General features: G+C 39.1%; 1 protein-coding gene across 2 annotated transcripts in view; it reads left to right on the plus strand.

Moving 5' to 3' along the window:
* BRAF (B-Raf proto-oncogene, serine/threonine kinase) overlaps positions 1-27,989 on the plus strand; it is an 89,651-nt gene that overhangs the window by 48,610 nt on the left and 13,052 nt on the right. The window contains exons 6-19 of one of the 2 annotated variants that reach the window (XM_068142192.1): positions 552-700; positions 1,783-1,902; positions 10,533-10,692; positions 12,206-12,242; positions 13,781-13,900; positions 16,526-16,662; positions 17,340-17,457; positions 18,001-18,085; positions 19,918-20,094; positions 21,520-21,566; positions 22,017-22,135; positions 22,943-23,074; positions 25,656-25,790; positions 26,621-26,774. In XM_068142192.1, coding sequence (XP_067998293.1) covers positions 552-700; positions 1,783-1,902; positions 10,533-10,692; positions 12,206-12,242; positions 13,781-13,900; positions 16,526-16,662; positions 17,340-17,457; positions 18,001-18,085; positions 19,918-20,094; positions 21,520-21,566; positions 22,017-22,135; positions 22,943-23,074; positions 25,656-25,790; positions 26,621-26,774 — 1,690 coding nt within the window. The remainder of the gene's footprint in view (positions 1-551; positions 701-1,782; positions 1,903-10,532; positions 10,693-12,205; positions 12,243-13,780; positions 13,901-16,525; positions 16,663-17,339; positions 17,458-18,000; positions 18,086-19,917; positions 20,095-21,519; positions 21,567-22,016; positions 22,136-22,942; positions 23,075-25,655; positions 25,791-26,620; positions 26,775-27,989) is intronic. The other variant, XM_068142191.1, reaches the window with a different exon arrangement.

Here is a 27,989-nt window from a genome sequence, read left to right on the forward strand (position 1 = left end):
GGCCTGTGAGTGTTGAATGGACATGTTGTTTGGCTCCTGGAAAAATCAGAAGAAAATATAATCTTCCCCTTGCTTTTGTTTTTTATAGGCTGTATTCAATTAAATTATGAACATTTGTCTCCAGCATGCCAATAGTGCACACTGATTTGCTTCAGATTTGTTGCTGTTTTTCTTGCTGCTAATTAGATGAAGCATTAATTCCAGTAAAGAGTTGAAATAAAATTTTAGTACCTACAGACTGTTTCAGAAAGGAGTCAGTCTTTTACGTAAGTGTTCAATGCATGAAACTGTAGCTCCAGCATCAGTTGGTAGCGCATCAGACCCTTAATGGGAAGGTCGTGCATTCAAGCCTGCAGTGGGCAGTAGTGTCCTCCCTACTCTAGTCATGAGGTCTGTGGTGACAGGTTGGACTCGATGATCTTTGAGGTCTCTTCCAACCTTAGGAATACTGAAAAAGAGAGGCTTGTGTTTTTGAGAGAGGTGACAGCAACTAGCCTGTCTTAGGCTTAGAGGAGGGCTGTAAGTAACGATGGGTGTTTTTGGCAACCTAGGTACGAAAAACATTCTTCACGTTAGCATTCTGCGACTTCTGTCGGAAGCTGCTTTTCCAGGGGTTCCGGTGCCAGACCTGTGGCTACAAATTTCACCAGCGCTGCAGTACAGAAGTGCCACTGATGTGTGTCAACTATGACCAACTCGAGTAAGTAATCACAACGGGTTTTGAAGTTGAGCCTTTTATTAAGCTTACAGCTGTCAGTGATGTCTTACATTAAATTTGTAGTTCAGGCAGTTAGAGGAGGTGCCTGAAAAAATGCAGGAGTTCAGCTGTTCTTGTGGGACTGCATAACTCCTATTCTTTCTGTGCTAGCTCAGCCAGTTCATATTTTTTTGCTAGACTATGAAAAGCAGTCTTTGAAGTATGAATGTGGTGGCTGACACTTGACTGTGTCAGACAGGCTTCTCATTGTTCACAGCTGTTAATCAAAGATGGTTCTTTATTACATGATAGCTAGGGCCCTGTTTAGATGTGGGTTTATTCTTTTCAACCCAAAAAAATGTTAAGAGACACTAGTTGAATACGGTGAAATTACACTCAGTTTAGTGTGACTGAAGATAAATCCATTAATAAGTTTACCTTGGTAAGAAACATGAGAGAATGTCCCAAACAGTCATGTGTTCTTGAATTTAACTATTGATCTCTTTGTGTAAGTCTTTGATGTAGGTTAAGGACCTACTGTAGACTTGCTCTGTGTTCTATTTGATTAGTTTCAGGAGAACTTAAGTCTTTTAAATAGATGTTCATATAAGGAATCATTTAAAATTATAGTTTTTCCCCAAAGAATAAATTTAATTCCTGCTTATGTTGGTATTTGTAATTGTTTCCCTGGGCTTCTCTAGAGTTTGTGCTCTGGGCCTATGGGTAACACAATTCCATCCCTTTGGGTTTTGGCATTGCATCGGTGCAAATGCTCTGTTCAGATACTCAATATGTAGGTGCAAGTTGTGCATTTTTGAGGAACCAGATGTTTGCAATTTCAGCCAAAAGGTTAATGCATTCCACAGGCCATTCATGCTTTCCATGTTTAAGGCATGATCTTTTGCTACTTTGTCGAGTAAATAATACTTGTAACAAACCTTGCAGATTAATGTGTTAGTGTACTTTTTATTTTTAAATCTAGGATTTGATGAGTGGAGGATTTTGGGGTGCTTTTCAGTCTTTGAGTGTTATACTGTGAAACTTCTGGGTTGCTAGGTTGTTTTTGTTTTGTTCTTGCCTCACAGTTTGCTGTTTGTCTCCAAGTTCTTTGAACATCACCCCATACCACAGGAGGAGGCCTCCTTAGGAGAGACCACCCCAGCATCTGGATCGTACCCCTCATTGCCCCCCTCAGATTCTGTTGGGTATGACCTTATTCCTGCTGTTTAATGACCTAAAATGTCAGTACTGTATGCTTAAAAACACTCAAAATGCTGCTTTGCAACTCTTTACATTTTTATAATCTGGTTTATCATACAAATATATCCACCTATGTTTAACTTCAAAGAAATGAATGTTTTCATTCATCTGAATGATGCAAATCAGTAATGAACCTAAGTTAAGCTTGTGCATAAACATCTCTAGAAGTGAAGCCTTACCTGTTACACTGCCTGCTACTGCATGGCAGTGTAGACCTGGTCTAAACTGGAAAGATTTTATGCTTAAAATTAATACAAACCAAAACTATATTCTCACAAACTCTTTCAGTTTGTATTACCAAGCTACAATTTAGTTGCCTTGAAGTGATGTAGCAATGTTTCAGAATAAGCCACACCACTATAAGATTGGCACAAACAGATGCCAATTGCAAGTTTGTAATACTGCTTTAGTAGTTTCTCCACATACACATTACTCTAGGGTCTTCCAGACCAGCTGTCTTCCTCTTATTTAGATATTGAGGTTATACCAATAGCACCTGTTTGCTGCTGATCCAGGTTTTGTCCAGTCAGACTTCTGAAATTGACCACAGCCTCCATCCCTTGTATTTCCAACAAAGATAGGCAACCCTCTCTCTGAAGAGATAAGTTATCCCATTTAGATTCCGTTCCCAGTAGCAAAGGGATCTCTGTCACCACCCGGCCCTAGATAGTTCATCTCCAGGAAAGAGTGACTCAGGGATTTGTATCGAAGTCAAGAAATCTGATGAAAATTTATTAAGAACACCAGATACAAAGGCCTTCAGAAAAAACATTCCTAGAACGTATGTGCTGCATGGAGAGGAACTGAATTTGGCAGAGAAGCTCTCATGTAATAGTGAGCACTGCATCCAAGCTAAAGCAGAAGCACAGCTGGAAGCTGCACAGACATCAATGGATTCTAACTAGAAGAAAAATTCTCTGGACAGCTGAGACTATTCCATGAAAGAGCAAATAAGACCCCTCCCAGGATAACAGATTGATTGACTCTGCAGAGGAAACCTCATTGGGTAAGTGCAAAGAGAAATTACGTTCTCTCTCATATTATGTTTTGTAGTTTCAAGTTACTTTTGTAAGTGCCTTGTCCAGGTAGTGGATGTTGCCATTATTATCCTGTGTGTCTTAGTGCAGCAGATTGGGGACAAAACTGCTGCTGTGGTTCCCTAAGCTAAGTAGGCTTTACCTTTCTCATAATATAGCTGAAATTGTAACTAGGCTGGAACTATTAATCTGTGAAGAAGCTTGTTCATACCAACTGTGTTAAAAAAAGCCTATACAGCCCCAATCCTAATACTGCTACATGCCATATTGTCCTACTTCCCAGTTGTCTCAGCCTCGCATGTGTGTTTTGTTAGCAAGTTTATGAGGATACAGCAGAATGTAGTATCTATAAATTGATACACATGCTCTATGTCAGGTGTTCTTAGTTCTGTGAAAACTGAAAGGAAAAACTGAAACCAATGCCTTAAGGTTTATAAAACCTCACATACATGAAAAAATCGACATTTAAATAGACTTCTCAGTTGAGGTTAAGGAGCTTTTCCTAAATGTTGTGTCTGTAAATGTGGTTGCAGGAGCTGTGAGAGCTCTTTCCATTTATTGCTTTTTTGCCTTGCTATACACTTCCTTGTTAAACAAACAAACTGGAAGAAAAAGCCACACATCGTGCCATCAAAATTCTGTTTGTTTGGAACACGGTTTATGATCACCAGCTGGTGTTCCTAAGTAGTTTGTGTGTTGCAAAGTCATGCAATTTTCCCCAAGCATCTGTGTTTATAGCATTTCCTTTAGAGAAAGCAGCTCAGATGCTTTCATATGAGCACATAACGCTGTCCATACTTTATCCAATTACCTTTTGCCTTTCTTTAATACTTCTCTGCCTTTTAAATGTGCAATTGTGGAAATGCTAATTTATCTGAACTTCTTTTTTGTTAGAGGCTAAGAAAAATGCTGTCCTTTTCTGTAAAAAACATAATTGCTCATGGTTTTGTTTAAGGGTACTGCTACAATGCAGGACAACAGTTCAACTAGAATAAAATAAAAAAGCTGATGTTTCAGGTTGTCTTGTTTGGAAAGAGGAGACTGAAATTTCAGAGTTGGGCAGTGGGATTGAAAACATGAGGAACTAATGCTTTATTATTTGTTTAATTAGTGTTCCTTTGATTTCTCTATTCTCCTAGCATCTTTCCCGCAGAAGAGGGGACATTGCTAATGTTGGTAAACCCGAGGAAAGAGAATACAAACATCCTTCTCCAACGTTAGCCTTGTGAAGGGATTCCAGTGCAGGCAAAATGCCTAAAGAAAGGAAGAGTTTGTGTTGCAAGGCAAGCTCAAGAGCAAAAGCATGTGTGTCGTGCTGAGGAGTTGTCAAGGCACCAAACAGAGAAGCTGGAAAGAGAAAGGAACGTGAAGGAAAAGACCATTGGACGTAATGTAAAAGCTGCTAAACGTGCTGGAGAACTTTGTTTCACTTTGAGCATGTGTAACATCCCAAAGCAGTCTTCTAGCCTTTCATTCTTCCAACTGTAAGTCATAGGCAGCCCCTCCAAACATTTCTCCTCAAGATAAGGGAGCATGATTGATCCCACTTGCACATTTCTGAACCCCGTATAAAAATGTGCCCAGCCCCCACATGAGATCTGTTGTCCCATTTCAGTTCTTTCAGTTTGCACTATCCTGTTGTGCTGGAGCAGTCATTTTAGTTATAAGCTGCACTTAACTAGATAGAACTATTAAAGTGTAGGTCTCCCTACTAATAGCCATTTGTAATAAAATCAAAGTACACAAACTGTGTATAATACATTGTATTCATTTCATCCTTTGCACTGTCATCAGGTTTCTTCTGTAACTTTGCTCATAAAATATGAGCACAGAATTGCTATGAACTCAGTTCCCTGGATCTTACAGATTCAGGAAAAGGGGAGAGATTAGCTATTCAAAATATTCCAAAATTGTCTTTTTCAACTTCTGTCAACTCTCTCAGATACTGTGATGTTGGGCAAAGCTCAGCCAGCTCCTGAGGCAGATGTTATGACAGGGTAAGCAACCTGTGGAGTGGGTGGTCAGGGGTGCATGGACAGACATTGAATAGCGCAGAGGAAGGCTGAGCTCAATAGCATCTGCTTGCTTTGAGGCAAATCACTGCTAGTAAGCAGGCTGGCAACATCTTGACTCTGAAAAATAAGATCTCCCAACACACCTAATCTTCTAAATTTGAGGAGTAAGTGGGACTGTCTGGTGAACCATTCTTGGAAGCTTGCCCAGTCCCTGCCTTAGAGCAGGCTCCAGCATGTGATTAAACACCTCTGCTCTCCTGTCTTGCAAATGTTTACTGGTCATTCTGCCTTACCTGAAGATGTTTAAATGTCTAGAAGAGATCCTGAAAAGCCAAGGAAACAGATAGTAAATACAACATTGGAAGACTACAACATCATTTCAGTCCCTGTGTGCTTAAGTGAGCAAGGCTTTGTGTTTTATTGCATAAAACAATGAGCAACTTTTCCCCTCAAACTTCCATTGTGAAACCTTTTCCAGACCACTCTATGTAAATGTTAGCAAGCTTCCTACAACATAGAATCATAGAAACAATAAGGTTGGAAAAGACCTCAAAGATCATCAAATCCAACCTGTCACCCAAGACCGTGTGACTACTAAACCATGGCACCAAGTGCCACGTCCAATCCCCTCTTGAACACCTCCAGGGACGGAGACTCCACCACCTCCCTGGGCAGCCCATTCCAATGGCTAACAACTTTCTCTGTGAAGAACTTCCTCCTCACCTCATCCATCTTGATATACATTCTTGTGGAGCAGGAAATACCCAGTATCAGAATCTTTAGAAAAAATCATCTTGAGTCTGTACCACAAGTAAGGGAAACCTCTTGCTCCCCAAAGCTTTATTTGCAAAAACATACTAGTGAATGGAAACCTGATTTGGAGGATTAACAAGAGTAGTTTGGGTTCTCTTGACAGCCCCTGGTATATTGAAACTAGCAGAAATTTTTGGGAAGCTTTGCTCAGCTTTGATCTAGGCCCAAAGGCCAGTATAAACACATTTTATGATCATTTGGGCAGTTATTTTTCCCCTGCAAGTTAACATTGATGAAAACAAGTTGTTGTGATACAGGAAAACGCACTAATCCATATGAAGTTATGACTGTTACAGATCAGCCTCATGATGTGCTTAGCCTGATTTCACAGAATGCTGTAACAGTGATCTTTAGCTTGTATTTACAAGCACGTACTGTCATCATTTATTGGCTGTTTCCAGGCTGTGGAGGTGAGGAAACTGAAAAATTACTTTTTCTGGCAATACCTCTGGAGTACAATAACTAAACTGGAATGTGTTTGGCCTCCAAAATTTACGGTTTAGCTGGTTGCTAGTGTAGCTGAAATATCACTGTATCCCAAATCCTTAGCAGTCTTTAGAAACTGCCTAAAATTGAAATGCACTGTGCTCTTTATTAAGAGCAGCACCAAAACCCAAATCCAGTCATACTCTGGTATAAATACCACCACTGAAATAGCCTTGATACACATTTTAGCTAGAAGTAGGTTTGTCTTGGGCATGAGTATGCAGTCTACTAAGTGAATAGTGTGTACTACACCGAGCCATGTGGCTTAGCTGAGATGCACTTGTTCAGACTGGGAGAAGGCAAATCAATCCAGTAGAGATGCTGTCATTTTAAAAGGGAATTTGCACACACTCCATAACTGAAGCTAGACAAACACACCTTTAATTTCTTGCCTAATTACAGCAAAATTAAAATCCAAGCAAACATCTTGAAGCCCAAACAAATAGCTTTGAAGAAAAAATCTTTCCTGAGTAGACCAGCTCTTAAAACTATTAAACATCATGTTGATAAGGTAAAGCAAATTGAGGAAAATCACTATTATAATTGTATTTTGTATCTGTAAAGTGAAATAACTTGTATCATTGCAAGTTCTGAGGTATGGTGAAGGTACCGTATGTGATGGTCTATAATTGTTTGTGTGTATGTTATGTGCATGTATGGCCAATTTTCTGATTTACCTTCCCCTTTCTCAAGGACCCAGGTTTGTAGGGTGGGCACACTGTGGGCACACTGACACATGCTGTGTTTGACAAAGGGCAAAACTCTACATCTGTCTACGATTACTCTTGTCTCCTGACAAAGCCTCTGTCTGTTTTGCTTTGATAAAATGGAGGGGAGCCATGTGCTTATCCCAAATACATGGTCCAAGAAAAAAGCATCTTGTGTCATACTGCTAGGAAAGGTTATAATATATTCAATTGAGATTTGACATCTCCACCAGCTTCTTGCCTGGGAAACTGAGAATTGTTTGTTAAGGAAATACCCGTATCTCAGAGGCTGCAAGGTGATGTGGTATAACCTCTCCAGTATGTCAGGATATTGACCTTATTTGTAAAAAGCCTTCTCTGGCTAGGAGGTTGACTGTTAGCTGCAGTCAAAGGGTACTTAAACTGATGTTATTTTAAGCCCCAGCCAACTATATGTGTGCACTAGAGTAAGCAGGGCTTTGCAGCAGTTGTGTCCTGGTCCTTGCGATGATACCAATTTCTTTCTTCTGTTTTCAATAGGGTTGGGTTATGTTTGGTTTGGGGGGTTTGTTGGGTTTTTTGGTTTGGTTTTTTCAGTCAGTATTTTTGCTGGCACTATGCCATAACTAGTTTTGGAATGCACCTATAATAGACAATGTCACCCTCTCCCAAATGATGTCAGCTGGTCCTTTTTCCTCCAGTGTCCCTCCTGTCCTCCTGGAGCAATTAAAATTTAGGAATACTCTAAGAATAACCTTTTTGTAGCTAAGAGGATTGCTTCATCCTTTGTGGTGACATGTTTTCTGTAGATCAAGATCTTGATTCAGATCAAGATACAGGCAGAGGCTGGTGATAATATCTTCTGAGTTTGTGATCTCAGTTGGCCTTCTTGACTGGCAAATCACTTGTGCCTTTCTCTTCACTAGTTAACTGATTTTAATCAAAATTCCAATTTAGCAGAAACCTATTTTCTTTGAAGTGCCCCAAGGACACCCATTAATAAAATCCTGACTGTATAGATAGAGCACATGGCTAACTGCTTGTGAGATTCCCATCTCTGGATTCTTTGGTATGTAAAGTTCAGAGATCCTCCCAGTAATAGAGACTACAAAAAAGAAAGTTCTTTGTCAACCTGTAATTGTTTTCTGAAGATAGGAACTTCACCCAGTTACAATTTTATGGGTAGAAAAAGCTACTCAGGTTATATTCAAACATGCTGTGATATAGTTGTTGTCTCTGCTAGGCATGGTGACCTGTGACCCAAAATACTGAAGTATTTCCAGTTTCCCTTAGCAGATGACCATTTATGACTCAAAGGAGGATGCAATTGAAACAGTATTTCTGTAATTTGGTTTTCTTTTCCTTGCCTTACTCATGATCACAGGAAATCTGATTGCTTCTGTCCTCATGTGGCAGAGCTCAAATGCTATCTTGCTGTCACTCCCAGCAGTGATCTGTTGTTTGTTGTTTTGTTACACATTCCCCCTAATTTCGTTACCTCTGAGAACTCTCAGAAAGTGTAAGCAGTAGGTAGCAATCCCAGCAATGACAGTGCTGATCTGGCTGAGGCACCTCTTAAGCTTCTCTGAAATCTTCCCAACAGCATCTGACATGCGTGGCTTAATGTGAAATTACAGTGCCTTAGAATGTCAGCTCAGTTCTGCACTTGTGTATTTGTGCAGTGTCCCATCTCCTGATGCAGGTTTCAGTTGCATGATTTCCTTACAAAAACATTCAAGAGCTCAAAAGTTCCCCATCTGCAATAGAAAATACTTTACCCAAAGGCACTTGGTAGCAGTTCATGAAAACTTTAGCTTATACATATGTGCATCAATTGCATTTAAATAATAGTTTTTTTTAAGTATGAGCATCTTCTGAACTGCTGAGCTGTTCAGGGCCCTATCTCGGAGATTTATCTGTTGGCAGTTTCAGTTCATTGCTTCCCTAGAATTCTCCCAATATTTATGTTCTGTCATATGACAATAGCTACCGACTGTTTAAAAAAGTTAATCAGGATTAAAATCCCTGCCTGTTCTTTCCCCACCCTGCTTCCCAAACATAATCTAATATTTTATTGCAAGGCTTGCTAGAATATTATTTGACTTAATTCACAAATGCTCTGTTTTGCCATTCTCAATTGTGAGACTGTTGGCCAGGAAGGGAAAGATGACAGGTACTTAGGATACAGATAGCACTGAGTTCTGGGATCAGTGCCAAAGTGTATAAACTCCTCAATGAAAGGCAGAGTAATAGTCTTTAAAGCAGACCTGTTTCTCAAAAAATGTCTGGAGGTCCTGTTGAAAATACTAGTTGCCCCTAAGGATCTTTGGAGGGACCAAGGAGAGTTGGATTGTAGGAGGTGGCACCAGAACCTCTTGCTGCTGTGTGGTGTATTTCTGAACTTTCTACCTGTGGACATTGCCTTTGTGGGCATGTAACTAACACGTGAGGAACTGAATGGATGGATGACTGCCCCTCCTAGGAGTTGTGTTTTCTGTAAGTTAAAAAACACAAACAAGCAAACAAACCCAACCTTTATTGCCAGTTCTCATGTAAATTGTAAGATGAAGTTTTCTTTGACAAAAGTGGCAAATGTTTCTCATTGACCTTTTGTCTTCTATCCATTAAACCGAATTGCTAGACTTAACAGGGGCTGACCTTGACCTGAGTAAGAGAGAAGTGACAATTTATTGTGCTTTAGCAATATAAATAGATAATCAAAGAAGCGGCGTTCTGCCTTTCTACAAACAAAAAAGCAAGCATTTAGATGTTTTGTCTTTCAAATGTATGATTCATGATACCATAAATTAAAAACTTGATCTACATTTATGACTGAGAGCATTTGCATTTATTCAGAAAGCTTGACTGTATAGTCCAAATGCTTACCTTGCAAGTCAAATCTGTTGCACTGCCGAACTGTAGCACTGTAAATAACATTTGAAATGTTGCACTAGTCGAAGTTACTTCTGAAAGATTGAGGTTAACAGGTGATATGTTTAGGTTTTGTTATCAATAGTTTGTGTTGTATTGGCCATAATATTCTCTATTATGTTGAGTGACCAGTATTTTCAGTCTTTCTTCTTTGAACAATAATCCCATCCATACAATTTGTTTTGTGACATCTCCTGACTCTAATGTTGACATGAGATGTTAAGTGTCTTTACTTCTCATGAAAATGAGTGTATTGCATTAACTCTGAAGTGAGGAAACTACTGAGTATTCTGCTATGTGCAATGCATGTTTTACTACATGAATTGTTCAGATCAGGATTTATTACTAGTTTGGTATAGTATGTGAGTGGGTTTTATTTTAACTAAGAACTCTTCAGCCATGTAAGCAGGTAGTTTCTGCAGCAGAGAGTTCTTGCAATTAGTTATAGGGGAATAGAGATTGTTCATTATATATTGTTATTATGCAGGTCTTTAGAGCATTTTTTACTGTATGTATTATAGTTGAAAAGGACTTACCACACCCACTATGCAGTGTTTGAAGCCATTTGTAGACCTAAATCCTCTTTTTCCTTGACTTTGTTTCTCAGACCACCAATTCTCCCTAGTCCTTCTCCTTCAAAATCCATTCCAATCCCACAGCCCCTCCGACCAGCAGATGAAGACCATCGGAATCAGTTTGGGCAACGCGACCGATCCTCCTCAGCTCCCAACGTTCACATCAATACAATCGAGCCAGTCAATATTGATGTGAGTATTAATAATGCTTCTATCAGGAAATAGTAGATCTGATGTTTCCCTTCCAATAACAGTGTGTTAAATTTATCATGTACACAAGTGCAGTTTTTCTAAACCAATCCTTGGTTTTCTGTCAGAATCTTCCTAGATCCCCTATAAGACATTTTTTATACTGAGGGCTGTAAGACCACAAATAACCCATTCTCCAAAAGCAGAACTGCCTTTTGACAGCCCTGTCCTGTCATTTCTAAAGGAAGATTCTGCCAAAAAAATACTGCTCTTTGTTTTGTCCTTAGTTCTAAAGCTCAAGTGTTACAGCATTGAGAATATGAGAACCAGTAACCACTCTTGCAATCCATTATATCTGTTAAGCATATTTTTTGTATGCAAGATAAAGGTGCTTAGAATGTTTGTCATTCAAGTAATATTTCTGACATTGAAGAAAATTAATTTATTATAGGAAGGTGAGTTAAGGTTTACTTTATGTTCTTTAGGATTTCAGGAGCTCAGTAAATATTATTTCTGCATCCTTAAATATTTCTGGATGCTGAATCATAAATAATACTGATGGTTGCTATAACTAGGGCCTTTCAAAATGTTGGTCACAAAAATCTTTACTTAATTTTTCTAATGTATACAGCTCATATTTTACACTTAAGTCTACCATCTAAAAATTAGTCATTTGTCAGGTAGGCAGCCTTGAATTCTGTGTGACCAGTGAGGCACAAAATCTGGTTTGCATGTGAGCTGAGTGAAAGGTGAAGTCTTGGCTAAGTATGAAGAGCACGGCCACAGAGGCACTTGCATCTAGTGTATGGCAGGGCTGCAGCTCAGAGGCAGGACCAATGCTGTCAGCAGCAATACAGGTCTATAAAGGAACACAATAATTATGTAACCAAAATAAGACAAAAAGCTTGATAATGAAAGTTACCCTACAGAGAGGAAACTGCTGGAATTTTATCATTTTCTTCTCTTCAGAAAATCCATACTGTCATTTGCTTGTAGTCTGGAGGTATTGTAAAAGGTACTCTTAGCTCAGTGAATTGCAAGTAAGGGAAACCTTTTGCAGTTAGTCATTTCTGAAAAGAACAGAGTGCACCTGGCTATGCACATGCAGTGCTTTGTTACAAGAAATCGTGAAACAGAACTCCTTTGACCAATGTACCTCCATACAGGAAGTTGGTGTCCCAGCTTCTGATACAGATGGTTCAAATAATTCGTGCCACAAACATTAGAACTACAATGTCTGGCTCAATAATTCTTCATGCATTTTGGCCAGCTGCATGTTTACATCAATGCTTTCATGTCAGCATCTATTTTAGATAGTGTACATTGTACTTTACTACTGAGAGATGCTATTATAAAGCAGCTTATTCTTTCCAGGGTAGGAAAGAACTTTTCTTTCATGGTCAGCCTATCCAATGTTGTGAATTTTCAGTTTGTGACAGTTTGATCTATCTTACTTGATGCTTGCATGTAAATGGTAATACCTAAATTAAACACTTTTAAAATTATTTATTCACAGGAGTTGATTAGAGACCAGGGGTTACGAGGAGAGGGAGGTAAGTAGTGTTTAAACTAGCTGCTCTGGTAGATTTAATTACACAACCTCTCTGTCCCTTCCCTTTGTTCTACTTCCTTCTACAAACACAGGCACAAAGGAAAATATGACTAGTACAAAAAACAGAGTTGCATTTGCTTGTCCATGAACTTAATATTTGTCTGACAAAGGTTTGAGTCATTTGCTGGTCATTTTGGGAGTGGGGGAGACAGAAGGAGAAAAAGCTTTGGTGTGGCATCTAGTGGTTTAGTTTTAAATCTTTCTTTTTTTGCTCTCACTTGCACGCACTCCTTCACCACATAGATACACACAACTGCCCAATTCTCTCTCAAAAGGTTTCTATGCCTGTTGTTACCTTTCCACCCATGGAAACAGGGGTTGAAAACTATCAACATGGTAGATGCTCCTTCCATACAAACTGCTGCATCCTAAAGCAGCATGAAATACTCCAGTTCTTCTCCCCCTCTACCTCTGCTGAAGATGCTGCTTTGCTGTACTGCATGCCTGTGCTACTCTTGGAACCAGGTTGTTGGGACCTTACGCTAGAGCTGGATCTTTTAGTTTCTCCCAGTAACACACAGCCCTAATTCATAGTTAAGTCAGAACTAATGCCAGATTTATTTTTCCTTGCATTATGCATGGGCCTGTTGTCAGTTCTCCCACTGGCTCTCAAGGTCCTGACAGGGCCTCCTAAGTGCTGTGTTTATTCTTATGAATGTAATAACATGGAAGTAGCAGAAATAAAGAGATAGTAAGCAGAGCAGGCATATGGCAGTTTTTCCAACTCCAAAATCATTAATGCAGTCATCTCTTCCTAATTAAAATATACTTCAGCAGTAAGTGAAGTCTGAGTTAACCTTAGTGTACTCTGTCCTGATCTCTAAGGTTTTTGTGCTGTGGGCTATCACTGAGTTTGTTTCTGCCATCCAAATCTGGTAGTCATTAGAATGGTACCTACCTACTGCATTGTGTTTGATGGAGCAGTTTTTCCTTACACCAGCAATAGAACTCTTTTTTAAAAGAAAATAAATTTCCTTTAATTCATCAAGCCTACTAATTCAAAGTAGCCAATTTTAGCTATTTTTGTATGTGTTGATAGATGTGGCTCTCCACAGTTCTGCCCATTTTGTCCAGCATTTAAATGTTGTGCTATCATGTTGGTTTTAACTTTCAGTCATAAACTGTCTGCTTGGCATCTGAAAACAATTGGCTATTCCCAGCCCTGGAACAGTGGTTGAGGCCCCGTCCCTGGAGGTGTTTAAGACCAGGCTGGATGAGGCTCTGGCCAGCCTGGTCTAGTGTGGGGTGTCCCTGCCCATGGCAGGGGGGTTGGAACTAGATGATCCTTGTGGTCCCTTCCAACCCCTGACTGATACTATGATACTACTATGACTTTCCCCCCCCCCCCCTCCACTCCAAAGTACAGAAGCTATCAATGAATAGAAATCAAAGCATCCTAGTTATTTCCCATGACTTCTTTCATTTCTTCTGTGTGTCTGTCTTTCTGTCTCTGCCTGCCCGTCTCTTTCTCTCTAACAGCCCCTTTGAACCAGCTGATGCGCTGTCTTCGGAAATACCAATCCCGGACTCCCAGTCCCCTCCTTCATTCTGTCCCCAGTGAAATAGTGTTTGATTTTGAGCCTGGCCCAGTGTTCAGAGGTAGTTGGGCTCTTCTTTCTTGTTTTCACCCAAACAAAATAAGTAAAACCACAGATGCTGTTTGTGCCTCACCCTCACACCGTGTGTATGTAAGTGTGTGAGTTTATCAAAACACCTCTGTTTTTTGCTTGGCCTGGCTGGAATGCTTTGAATGTGCTTTTCACACATACTCACTTTCACCTTGACACGCTTGACAATGACTATAAATAAAGTCTGACTTAAATTTTAAGAATCAAGGAATTTCTTAGTTGAGGCTTTTTCTAAATGGTCCTCGGACTGCATTGCAGTGATATAAAAGACAGTCACAGCCTTGGCTTAGAATTTCCTTGACAGCTCAGCTTAAGTCAGTTCAGTGCTTTTAAGTTTTCTGTATTTATTCTTTGTTTTGAAAAGTAATCTAGGAAATTGAATGTGAATTACAAACATTTCCATTGATATCTTGCTAGGTCTCAAGCTTTTCAAGGAATGTGGCATGTCTGCTTTCAACAAGTACTTCATTTTGAGATTGCTGTTGATAACACTTTGGGGCCCTGGATGGTTTAGACCATACAGTTTTTATTGAGATAGTGAATTTCCAGTGAAAGAGTATTTGTTTGTGTCCTGTATCATGTAAACTAAAACTTCCATTTTTATGTCGTTGACTCTGGGGTTAATTCAGGCCTAAAGCTGTCAATGGATCTGTTGTATTGCTCAAAATCCCCAAAACTTTGTGGGATTCCATGTGCTGGAGAAACCAACTATTGAGTAATAGCATGGAATGTAACTATTTGTATCTATACCTATACATGTAGAAATGGGTAGTTCAGTGCATGTAGTGTGGTCTTCAAATGCTACCATCTTGGCTGTTTCAAAGACTTTTGTTTCAGAATGTATCCAGCACAGTTCAGCTTATGAAACTGTAAAGCTCTTCCAGAAGTCTTTGTAAGAAGACAGGTGTTCCCAACCCAAGCAAACTGGCTGCAGCATGGAACACATTATGTACAGCTTCAGACACCAAGCTAATGACTTAAGTCCAGCATTCTCTGAAATACTCTACTCAATAACTTGGAAAACAGGCCATCTGGTATTATTATGAGCAGATTAATGTTCCACCATGTGCTGTAAGCATTTTTGGTGAAGGGTGAATATTGTGCCAACGTTTAAATATTGTGATATCGGAGCAGGAGACTTCAGTTGTCTCTGAGGAAAATGAATTGGTTTTGAGCTTTGCTGTTGCAGAGAAAGCCTGTAAGCCAGTATGCTTTTGGAAAATTGGTCATATTCTGGGAATGTCATGACTTAATTCCACATCTGTGTGATTTCAGACAAATAATATAATAAATATATGACAGTATAGTGATGATAACATGAATTTGAACAAAAGTCCATCCTTTGGGTCACTGGCTTTTAACTGATTATGAATGTAGTTAGGATGCCCCATATACATCATTATTGTTGCTTTACCATGTGGGACAAAGTTTATGAATTCTGAGTCCCCTTTTTTTTTATGTCATTCTGTGCTTTCACTTTTAAATTACAGATTTTGGCTCATTGAGGACAGGCTGTGATGGATGGATATATATAGTCTGATAACACATGCTGAGTGAGGGATTTGAGCAACAGTTTAAAAAGTCACAAAGTCAAATTTTGTAACTGAAGCTGGCATTGAGACACTTTTTGGATAAGAAGAGGGCTTCTGAAGGAATATGCAGAAGAGTATGGTCTTCTGTCACTTCCCAGAGCACTGATGTGAGAGAATGCATTGGAATGTTGGAGGACTTGTACAGTGACATATATTGTTTAGCAGAGCAGCATGAATTTAATTAACAGTTGACCCTATTTTATGTCCTTTGTATTGAGAGGGTCAGCATAACCTTGTTATGAATAATTATGGTGTATTTTAAAAAGCAGTGCCTAGCTAAAGTGCTCTATTTGTGAAGAGCCATTGGGGCTCTGAAACACAGGTCTGTTAGTGACATTTTGCTGTACAGATTTGTTTAGGTAACATATAGGCTACTGACGTACTGATCTTTTTGTTATTAATAGCATATGCCTCAAACAGTCAACTACATATTCTTTTTTTTAATTCTTTCTTCAGTATAATACTGACTTTTAAGTAAGAGCTCTCTGCTAACAGATAGCTTTAAAACAGCCAAATGGTTTTCAGGTGGCACTTGGAGACTGAACTAGAAAACATGTCAGTGTATTACGTGTCTATTTTGAATCCAAAGTACAGTATTTCAACTATTCATTAGGTCCCTGAAAGGTTAGCTATGAGAAATCTGAGAGGTAGCTGCTGCTAACTCAAATGCCACTACTTTTCTTCTCAAAGAAACTGGTGGATTACTTTTTTTATTTTATTTTTGTCTTTAAAGAGACAGTGTTCTTCTGGTAGCTCATGAACAAGAGACTGAGGACTATCTGACGTACAGGGATGTTTGTTATAGACCTGTCTCTTCTTGAAATCTAAAACCCAAGCACTAATATTTTATTAGGACAATATTCTTGGTATATGTTTGTTTCCTCTTAACATTTACATTGATGTTTGGAGATACTGCATCTTAAACACAGTTCTTGCACCTAATATCACTACATTCTTGTAAGCTGGATTCTTATAAATAAAAGTATCCTGTTTCTAAAATTTAGGTTCAGCTGCAGGTTTGTCTGCAACACCTCCTGCCTCTTTGCCTGGATCACTTACCAATGTGAAAGCATTACAGAAATCACCAGGGCCCCAACGGGAAAGGAAATCATCCTCATCCTCAGAAGACAGAAATCGAATGGTGAGTGCAAGATCAGCTACTCTCATTTGTAGTGTGATATAGTCACAGAAAAACTACACAACCATATTCCTCTCACTTAGCTTTCATCAAAGCCTTCTGAACCATTTTGGAAGATGAGTATGGTAATGATAAAAGATTTTAAACCAATAAAAAGTGGAATATTGAAATTGTGGGACTGGCATATAAATCATTTAATTATTGACTATGCTCACTTTCACTCCATTGCACCCAAAGGTCTTGGTGTGCTTCGTATCGTAATGCCAGTTTCCCATCAAATGGTAGCTTGACTTTTCCCACTATGAATCATGAACTTTGAAAGTAACAATATATAAATGTCTGGTTTATTTATATTTTTTTTTAATATCCCAATAATTGGAATTGGGAAAAAGAAAAAGATACTTTATTGTCTGGTAAGAGTTCCTTAGTGTTTATTGGATTTTACACTGCCAGAAACCTGCAGCACATACTCCATGCCGGGAAATAATTTAGTATACATTTGTGCTGCAGGTTTACATATGGCTGTCTGGAAAAGTCAAATGGAGTATCTGAAAAAGAAAGTTCTCCTAGGACTTTAATGGTATGATATATTCATACCAAATCTTTAACAAAGGAGCTGTTTTCACAGGCACTGATGCGTTTGCTGTCTTCCTTTTTATTGTTTATGCATATATATAAAGAAAACGCTTGGTCGACGGGATTCAAGTGATGATTGGGAGATACCAGATGGACAGATCACAGTTGGGCAAAGGATAGGATCTGGATCATTTGGAACAGTCTACAAAGGAAAGTGGCATGGTACGTGGCTGTCATGGCAAATGGTTATTCTGAAGCAAGTAATGTGGCCCGTAGGGAGGCACCCACCCAGGAAGCAGCTTCACAGGGAGGCACCTGGGGAGCCAGGTGGACACCAAGTTGAAAATGAGCCCTCAGTATGCCCTTGCCACAAAGAAGGCTAATGTTATTCTGAGCTGCAATAGGTAAAGTGATCCTTCCCCTTAATACTGGAATGCGGGGTTCAGCCCTGGGCTCCTCAGTACAATACAGACATGGACACACTGGGGAGAGCCCAGTGGAGGGCCATAAGGATTAGAAAATTCAGAAACTCTCCATAATAAAGTAGAAATAAAGAGGAAGCGTCCATCTAGAAGAATGAAGATTTCAAATGTGTAATTTTTGTCTAGGATTTGTCAGTAAAACAAGAATAGTGTTTATACCTCTTACAGAATATTTACCTATTTTACTATTTGCTTATCTCATCATCTCTCTGATGCTCTCTGTAGAGCATCTCAATAGAGGAGTATGTATCAATGGCACTTACAGAAATTTGCTATTTTAAAGGTGATGTGGCAGTGAAAATGTTGAATGTTACAGCACCCACACCTCAACAGTTACAGGCTTTCAAAAATGAAGTAGGAGTTCTCAGGTAAGAGTATTTTTCATGACCTGAAATAATATCTGTAGAGTTACGCTTCAGTAATCATTGCATTTTCCATTTCCATTAGGAAATGTTGATCTTGCTTCTCCATGATGATACTTTTGGGCAGGAAATAAAGTTTACCATTTCAAAACATTCCTGCTAGTCCTTCCCTTCCCTTTATGTTTTTGACGGTACACCTGTGTTGTGCATATATATATATGTCCAAACACTCAAGACAGGGCTGATTTTTTGCTGCTGCTCTACCCCCAGGGCACAGCCTAAGTATGAGCAGTAGGCCTTGCTTTCCTCTCCACATTTTGAAATTGAAGGAGAGCTACTGTCCATATTATCTGTCACCTGTTTCTGTTCAGTAACATTGACTTTCCTTTGAAGATTTTTTTAAATGTATTTTTCCAAGTCATTTCTTGATTTCCTTTTTTTCCTGTCTACTGCTTGTACTTTCTCAGAGGAAGTAATTGTCTTGGGCTCAGTTCCTAAAAAAAGGATCCATCAACATGAAACAATGGGATATTTATTGGGGAAGACAATCTTGAGCAGTCTTGAACATAATCCTGTTTTAAGAAAGAAAATAGAAGGGAGGGGGTGTTTGCTGCCTCTGGAAAACTGCTGTGTTGAGCTGGGGCCCTACTCTGAAGGAGTTTTCCCAGTAAGCTACATGTTGAAAAGAGATCGATAGCCCTTTTTAGCCCAGGAAACATCAGTTCTCTCTAAGCTTGTAGCTGTGGAAGTAGAGGCTTTCTGGGGTATGCTGCTTTGAATATCTGTGCGTATTTGTGACATAACTGCTCAGGAGAACCTAGTGAAATACAAAATACTATATTCCATACCTAGTCTAGATTTCTGATGGCAATCTGCTAGTATCTAGCCTTTCTCTGTTGTTAATTTTTTCAACTCTTAAATAGTCAGTTGCCCTGTCCTTTGACCCAGGCAAGCCAAATTTACTGGTAGTTGTGTGCCTTTTCTATTACATTTCATCATCACTTTCTTAGCTTTGAGGTCTGCAAGAATCCTGCTTATTTCTTGTTCTCTCAGCAGTTGCTCTCAGCATCACTTGACAGATCCTTGAACCTGAAAAAGACACAGTCACGCAGTGTAGAACTTTCCTTGACTGCATAGCTGCAGGGACAAAGGTTCACACTCTAGGCTTATGTGTTAGTTTTTAGTATAGCTCTGCCAGCAGCAGCATAGATATAAGAAGCTACCACTGATTTAAGAGTTGTTTGGATAGAAATTAATATTGTAACCTTACTGACATACCTCTTACTGACTACCTCTTTCCACTTTTTTTGCATGTACTCCATAAAGAGTACAAAATTCTTGTCAGATAAAATACTAAGAGAACTGAATCCTTATTAAGGAAGTCTGTTGATGGTTCCTTGAGTGGAAGAATTTCTCTTGGAAGCCTCTGAGACTGGTATTTCATTTTGGATGTCCTCTTTGTAGGCAAAAGCATCTCCTAACCGAACAGGGGTTGCATAAAAGCAGACCTGCCTGCAAAGTGTTGCTGTCCTTTGAGGGGACCTAATGATAACAGCATCTTCTGATCAGTCCCGTGCTGAGTTCCTTGCAAAAGAAAGAGGAAGCAGTGCTTACCCCAGAAGTGCTGTTCCATGTCATTATAAGAAGAAAGGTTAAGTACTGGAGCTCAGTTGAATCTAGCAACAAGTTATTATGCTGTCTTAGTAAAAGTTGAGGTTGATCCAGCAACTTTTGTTTTGGAATATAAATGCAGACTGTGATACAGCTGTCTGAATTTTTCCTGGATTCCTGATCCACCTGATTTTTTTTTTTTTTCTTCTTTTTTTTTTCCCCAACAGGAAAACAAGACATGTGAATATCCTGCTTTTCATGGGTTATTCAACAAAACCCCAGTTGGCTATTGTCACACAATGGTGTGAGGGGTCCAGCTTATATCACCATCTACACATCATTGAGACCAAATTTGAAATGATCAAATTAATTGATATTGCACGACAGACTGCACAAGGCATGGAGTGAGTATCATATTTTGTTTGCCAGTGAGCACTGGGGCAGCATTTACTTATCCCCTTCATGCACTGACATTAGCAACTAAGGCCAGCTATCTGCTCACATTGTCAAGCCCAGAATTTTGCTTTGATGGTCAAAGCATTTGGTGAAGTGCTTATTGTTTTGATAAGTAAATAGACTTTGTGTTCTTTGTTTTAAATTACAAATCATGAAGGAAATGCAGGCTGCATAGTAGAAAAAGAAGTTATTACAGTGTAGTTACATTTCTGATCTTCTGAGCAAAGATTGATGTTCCAGGCTTTATGATCTTCATAGTGCAAATAGTCTTATGGTAAGAGGTAAAACGTTTTAAAAAGAAATAGTTTGTGAACAAAAGAACAGAATCCTGTAAGGTAATGCAGAAGGCAGACAGCCCTGTTCCCTAAAAGAATTGATAGTTTCTTTTTCTTCTCCCTTTCTTGTAAGTATTTTAGCTCTTTAGATAATAGGTTTCAGCATCTGGAGAAAGCATACCTATTTCGTTCTAAGTAATTCTTACTCTCATAGATGGCAATTGAGTTAGAATTTACAAAACCAGACCAATGTTGTGTGTCAAAATCAGAACGCTGATGTAATATCAAAGAAATCACCCTCCAGATGGAAAACACTAAGATGATTGCTGTTCATTGTGACCTTTTTCTACTAAGTGTTCTGTAGAATTTTCAGTCAAGAGGCAGGTATGTGTTTGCAGCAACCTGCCTCAGCTTTCTGTCAGCCTGCTCAACTCCCCAGGCTCCCTCTGTAGGTAGTGGAGATGCAGAAGCTGTTTTGTGAACATGATTCAAAGCAGAAACACGAATGGGCTTTTCCAGCAGGTTTCTGCTGATCTCATTGACTAAACAGAGCCATGGGAGACTAGTTGCCTAATTTAGGCTGTATCTTTGCTCTAGGGCATATACTCCTCTTAGTGTTCCCTGCAATCTATTTATCCAGTCTGCAATACTAAAAGCAGTCAGTGTACCTGAGTACACACTGAGCCTGGGAAGCACATTTAGCTCCTGCAATTTAGAAACACCTTGCCTAAAGCTGTGACTAGCCCACAAAATGTCTTCACAGTCATCATTAAGGCTGAAAGGCAGACCCTTCAGCACTGAGTGGCATCTCAAAAAATACTGAAGTACTTTTATTTTTTTCCTGAACATTGAGTTAGAGCTGTAAATTAGAAGTTAGTGCATAATTATTCTTTAGTAGCATCAAGTTTCAGCTAGAGATCTAGGCTTGCCTTCAATTTCTTTCCTGTGGCTGTTGCAGTAAATGTCATGGGTGACCAAAATTTTGCTACCTTAATAATTATGTGCAGTTTGAATATCTACAGCATTTGTGTCTCATTAATACACTGAATTCTGTGGTGTTGATACTTAACTCACCTAATCTATTACATTCCTTTTCAGTTATTTGCATGCCAAGTCAATCATCCACAGAGACCTCAAGAGTAATAGTATCCTTTCCCAGAGATAGGATTGTAGAATGTGACAGCATTCCTGGTTTCTTTCTTCCAGAAATGAATATACTGATGATGCAAAGCTGTTTGTGTGTGAATATTTGCCGAGTTGAAATTTTGAGCTGAGCAGGGGCAATATCAGTGGCAGCAAAGTAAGGAATAATTACTGTATCTATTGATGGGATTTCAATAACATAGCAGATTTGCAGCTTTTGTTATAGTTGCCATTTGAAGAAAGCCACCTGGGATGTGGTCTGTTCAGCGCTGGCCCACCCATTACTTGTGTACTCCTTAAGTGCTGTAATTCACTGCGTAGAGCCTGTATTCTATGAAAGCCTTTTCAGCGATGATGGATGGTTAAAACACTTATGTCTGAAGTTGCAAATTTGTTCCTCTAGGACAGGACCTGTACCACTTGTTTGTTTTCCCTTAACATTTTCCCCTTAGATATTTTTCTTCATGAAGACCTCACAGTAAAAATAGGTGATTTTGGTCTAGCTACTGTGAAATCGCGATGGAGCGGATCCCATCAGTTTGAACAGTTGTCTGGATCTATTCTATGGATGGTAAGCAAGGGGGAAGCGATGTGTTTCTTTCAACAACTTAAACTGCCTTTGGCCAAAGTTTCTGAGACTATAAAACCATCATACCAATATATACCAGGTGTCTTAATTTGGAAAGAATGAGCAGTAATAATATGGAGTACTAAGTGAATCCTTTAAAGTTCTTCAAGGATATATTTTCCAATAGTCAGCAAAAAACTTTAGTGTCTTCATCCCTTATTCTGAGGTTTAAACTGAAAAGAAAATGGTGGCTAAAGAAAAAGGATGTGATTAATCCAGGGATGAGGAGAAGGTGAGAAAAGCCATGAAAAACATCGTGCAAAGGAGCGAAGGAACTATCTCTGCAAAGATCAAGATGCTCTTACATTTTAATGATTCAAGCATGATTACTTTCATGCAACTTACTGAAGTGTTGATAAGAATTACTGTTACAACCTGCTGTGCAGCTCTGCTTTTCTCCCTGAAAAAAATGAAGGCTGTGTTAGTTGCCATTTTATTCAGTATTATATTTTTAATGTCCAAACTGGCTTCTCAGCCTGCACAAAGTCATTTTCATAGAATCATTTTGGTTGGGAAAGACCTTTATGATCATTCTGACATAGAATAATAAAGAGTTCACCAAGTTGAAACCAGCTAATGGGGTTTGAGATTCATGTCAACATCCACTCTGTATTTGCATCTGGTAGCATTGGAAGGCAAGAGTAGGCCTTGCACCTGTTGTACTTTGGACAAGTCTGTATTTTGTTCCTGATATATGAAGTGCAGCCTGATGTGGTGAAACAAAAACTAATTCTTTCATGTTATGTACAGGCACCAGAAGTTATTAGGATGCAAGATAAAAACCCATATAGCTTTCAGTCCGATGTGTATGCATTTGGGATTGTTCTTTATGAACTGATGACTGGACAGTTACCATACTCAAACATCAACAACAGGGACCAGGTAAGGGAAAGAATTTACTTCAGTCACCTGTGGCCTGAAAGAGAGACTGATCCTTGTGAGGTGCACATTCTGATGTTTTGTGTGTTGTTTTTTTTCTTGCTGATTCTTACAAGATGACATTCTGCAATTTCTAGATCTGCCTCAGCCACACAGTGCCAATTTACTTAGTTCCCGACAAGGATTTCTTTTTTGTTGTTCTTTTTTACTTCAAGTGTAGATCTTCAGCTTCTGAGCTGGTTGCCATGATACTTATTATGGAGAGAGCAGGTTACTTAATAGTAATCTAGTTTAGAATAGTTCTGCAAAGGCAAAGTGATCCTCTGTGTGTTCAATTACTTCCCTCCTCCCCCCACCCTTGCATTGAATAATAGCTCAGCAACAGAACTGACAAAATGGAGCAGCAATCATCTCGCTGTGTGTTTTATGTTCATTTCAGTCTTGAGAAATGCATGTACCATCTAATTGAATTTCAGGATATCAACATTTTTCAAACCCTGCTTGATGGAGTATATGACTTCCTAGGGTGTGTGAATCCTGTAAGCAGATTACTTAATTGTGAACAAATATTCCTGACGTCTGATGGTACCGCATGCCTGTAATATATCTCCACAGGATAGGCACATGTCATTCATTATTTCTCTGCCTAATCTGAGAATAGTACCTATGCATCAAGATCTTTGGTGTGAACTATTCCATGTCTAGGTGGTGATGTATTTATGTTGTTTCGGTGTCCGCATCTCTCATGTTTTCACTGTCAGTACTTGAGAACTGCAACCATAGCAACGTTCATCCGTGAATGCCATTTTATAAGGCTGCTTCCATATTTGTCAGAACATTTCATCCCAGCTCATCAAATTTAGAGTTACTTCCTCCTTCTTAATAATCAAAATATCGGTTTTGCCTTTTGAAAGAAGGGAAATGTCCAGATTGCTGATCAGATGGATACGGCCTTCTAAAAGCCATGCTCAGGCACTGTTTCTACCTTTTGAAATTTGAACCCAGAGATGTGGGTGCTCAACTCAGTGCTGAGACAAATTTTAAAATGCAGAGGAGGCCAACATATGACATGCTTCTAATGACTTGAGTTTTGTCACTTTCAATCTGTTGTCTGAAAAGACCTAAGTAGTGCTTACTCTTTGTGGTGCATTTACATCAGCTACTGTGATGCAACTGAGATTCTTAGTGAGCAAAGCATGGTTCTTGTTGCACCTCAGAGTATTTCATCTTAAGAGACTTTTCCAGACAGGCTAGGACTACTGTTCTCTGTAGTTAAAACAGAAGTTTAATCCCTTTGTTATTTGTAAAGAGAGTATTGGAAACATAAATAATAATTCTGAATAATTTTAGTTTAATTAGTGCACTGATTTAGGAAAGAGTGACTTTTAGATGATGGTAAGTCTCATGGCAGCAGAGGGAAGGGCTATGGTAGACAAGAATTTACTATGAAATGCTACTCTGGCTCAATTGGGATTTCTAAAGAAACAGCATGGGAGTTTTATACTCCTCCTTGATGCCAAAACAGATGTGACTGAATCAGAAAGTTGAAAAAGGATTGTATTAGTATAAATAATATGTAGTGCCTGCTTGAGATGGGGGCTGTTTTCTGCAGTGGTTTTCTGCCAGTGTCAAGATATGGAATAGTTACACTTCATTAAATGTAAGGTATGATAAACCCGCTGGGTCTGTCAGTGTATTCAGTAAAGGTAGTGATTATCTTCTGCAGCATGAACAGATCTTTGATTAGTTAGCTTGAAAGGGCTTTTTAGTGTCAGTGCAACTGCAGTACTCAAACCACGTTGCATTTGACCTTGGCTTGATGTGATGGTGTTTGATGGATTTATTTATGTACTTATTTATTTATTTATATCCAAGAGAACATTAACCATATTTCCTGCTTTCTATTAGTTTGCTTTGGTTTATGCTTAAGTTTTATCTTTAGGTGAAATATAAGCCTTCCACATTAAAGGAATTGGTGTAAAAATACAAAGCCTATCTGTCTCCTCTCCTACAGAAGAAAGGCAGCTTCTTTTTACTTACTTGTTTTCTTTTTGTTTTGGCGGGGGTGGGGGGGGGAGAGGGGTGAAGGAGGTGGAAAAGTATGTGATGGAATTTTATTCTCAAAAGGTTAGGTGTTTTAATATCTGAAGTTCTCCTTCTTTAAAGTGTGTGCTTTCAGTGTGAGCTTGCTGTTGACTTACAGTATGAAACAGAATATTTATTTTTACAGAGTATTTATTTTTAGGCATTCTGTTCCTGCCGCGAAGTTGCTTGTTCTTGGTTTTGTAACAGTTTTTGACAGTTATTGCTATAAATGGTAACCATTTACTAGTGCTCAGGTTTCACAGAAATCTCTCTTAGGAGGAGGAGGAAAAAAATATTTCTTTCTTTTTTTTTCCTCTGTACTGAATAGGTTACAAGCGTTGCCGTAAGACGCTTGGCAATTTTAATGACACAGTGTTCTCTGGGAGCAGAAAACTTGCTGTTGGGACTGAAATGATTTAGCAAAATGTTCATCTTTTATTACTGTTTGTTTTATGGACTCATCCGCTTCCCCCTTCATCTTTGTTCCCTTTAAATAAAGATAATTTTTATGGTGGGACGAGGATACCTCTCTCCAGATCTCAGCAAAGTACGGAGCAACTGTCCAAAAGCTATGAAGAGGCTAATGGCAGAATGCCTAAAAAAGAAGAGAGATGAGAGACCCCTTTTTCCACAGGTGAGAATATTCCTCTTTAGTTCTCATAGACTTTATAATTCCAATATTAAAAATAAAGGTCAATTATGAATTCATTGGCCAGTTGAAAAAAATTTTTAATGCTATAGCATGACTCATAAGAGTTCTGGCTCAGTACCTGACTGGTGCTATATAAATAGAAATGTTTATTTTCCATTCAAAAAGCGGGTGTTAGAATGAAAATGTAGTCAGCAAAGCATTTATGTGTTGGAGAAATTTTAACTGGGAGACAATGAAATGGATAATGACAACTAGACACACAAATGGCATATGTACTCCCCTCCATGCTTTCCCTCCAGCTTTAGGACGGGTAACACTTTTGTCACGAAACTTGGTTTGTTCTGCCTGCTGAGAAAGGTTTGGATTTCCAAACGCTTGCGGGAGACACCTTGTTTCTGTTTGCATTGTAACCAAGGCGGGTTTAAAGACTAGGCAGCTCCCTCTGCTGGCTGTATGGTAAATAGCGTTAAGCAAACTGCTGCCAAAGCCGCGCTTACTGCCAGCGTGCTAGCCATAGGTACCGGTGCACAAACAAGGAGGCAAATAAAAGACAGCTGTATTCATTATGCTTACAGAGGAAATCAGTATGCCCTTTTAAAGGGGAAATGGATACAGTTTCTTCCCAAAATGTCCTTTTCATTTTTGAGGATGTGTACATCAGAGTGTAGTGCAGTAATCTGTTTGTTAAAGTTTCCAGTTACATTTGTGCATAAATATTTTTCTGTCATTATTTGATGTTCTGCCTTTGGTCTGAAGAGCATGGTGCAACTTTGGAACAACAGATTTTATTGCTTGATTTCTCCTTGTTTTAGATTCTTGCCTCCATTGAGCTTCTGGCCCGGTCATTGCCAAAAATTCACCGCAGTGCATCTGAGCCCTCATTAAACCGGGCTGGCTTCCAGACAGAGGATTTTAGTCTATATGCTTGTGCTTCTCCAAAAACACCCATCCAAGCAGGGGGATACGGTGGGTTTCCAGTACACTGAAAAGAAATGTGAAAGCATGTGCCTGTGCATCTGTGTGCTGGTGTGTTCCTGTGAGTGCAACACGTGTACGTTCTCAGTTCCTACCACCTATGGTTTTAAGGTTTACTGAGGGAATGAAGACTTAGCTTCCTCACACTGGGCATTGAATGTTCTGAGCACAAAGTCTGTGTTGGTAAGGAGTGCCCTGGGAACAGCCGGCACAAGAATTAGAAGGTCACATAAGAGAAATGGGAAAAGTTGCTTCCAAACAAGCAAAAATCTTCTTAAGGTCATTGGGTGTCATTTTTGCCTGGTTTATTGATTGGAAATTAGTTACTCAGGAGTATTCTAGTCAAGCTGTGGTGGGTTGTTTTGTTTCATTTTTTACTTCAGTTGAGGTCATTTTACTTCAGCAATAGTCTTTAGATTCCTGAGTTGGTAACGCTACTCATGTGGGCAACAGTTGGAAAAATAAACTGCTTCAAGGCTGAGCAGAGTGAAAACTTCTTATGGTCAGCAAAAGTGAGCAGATACAGCAGAAATCCAAATAAAGACCCTAGTGACCTGTGACTGACTTTGAAGGTAGAAGTTTAAAACAGTGCTGTTTAGAGAACATCTCATCCTGCAGAGGAGTGGTAGCACGAGGTTTAGTTTTGACATTTGTTCTTTTTGTGCCTGAATGCTCTGACCTGCTACAGTTTAAAGCATCTCAAAACGTTCTTTTACAATGCAACATAGAAGAAATTCTGAATCTGCTTCTGCTGAACTACAAGATTACTGATGACAATGGATTGTGCCTGTATCCTTCAGTTAGCATGTATTTCAATTAGAAAGAACCAAAAAGCCCACTTTAAATCTTGAGTATAACCAAATACTTTGAGAGAAAGGCAGCTAACACCCATAACAGGAAAAGAGGATTTGAAAAAGCAGTTGTTTTCATGGAAATCAGTGTAATGCCATGAATGCTGTTAAGGTGAAAGGTTTTAGTTATTTAATATTGTCCACTGAACATGCTCCTGTTCAGCACCAGATTGGTTTGTTCACTTCCATATAAAAGCTGCTAGTTTGGCTGGAAGTGAATCAGACTAGCTATCTTGATTGAGAAAGCTAGACAGACACCTTACCAAGATCTTGTCAGCTCACTTGAAAGATTGTGTTTTCTCCTGAAACAGGTGAATCGGGATAGTAGCTCAGGTTATACCAGTCTTTGATGTCA

Source organism: Melanerpes formicivorus, unplaced genomic scaffold (genome assembly GCF_026170545.1).
Source record: "Melanerpes formicivorus ecotype bairdi unplaced genomic scaffold, bMelFor1.0.p_v2 SCAF_8, whole genome shotgun sequence".
In the NCBI taxonomy this organism is placed as follows: domain Eukaryota; kingdom Metazoa; phylum Chordata; class Aves; order Piciformes; family Picidae; genus Melanerpes; species Melanerpes formicivorus.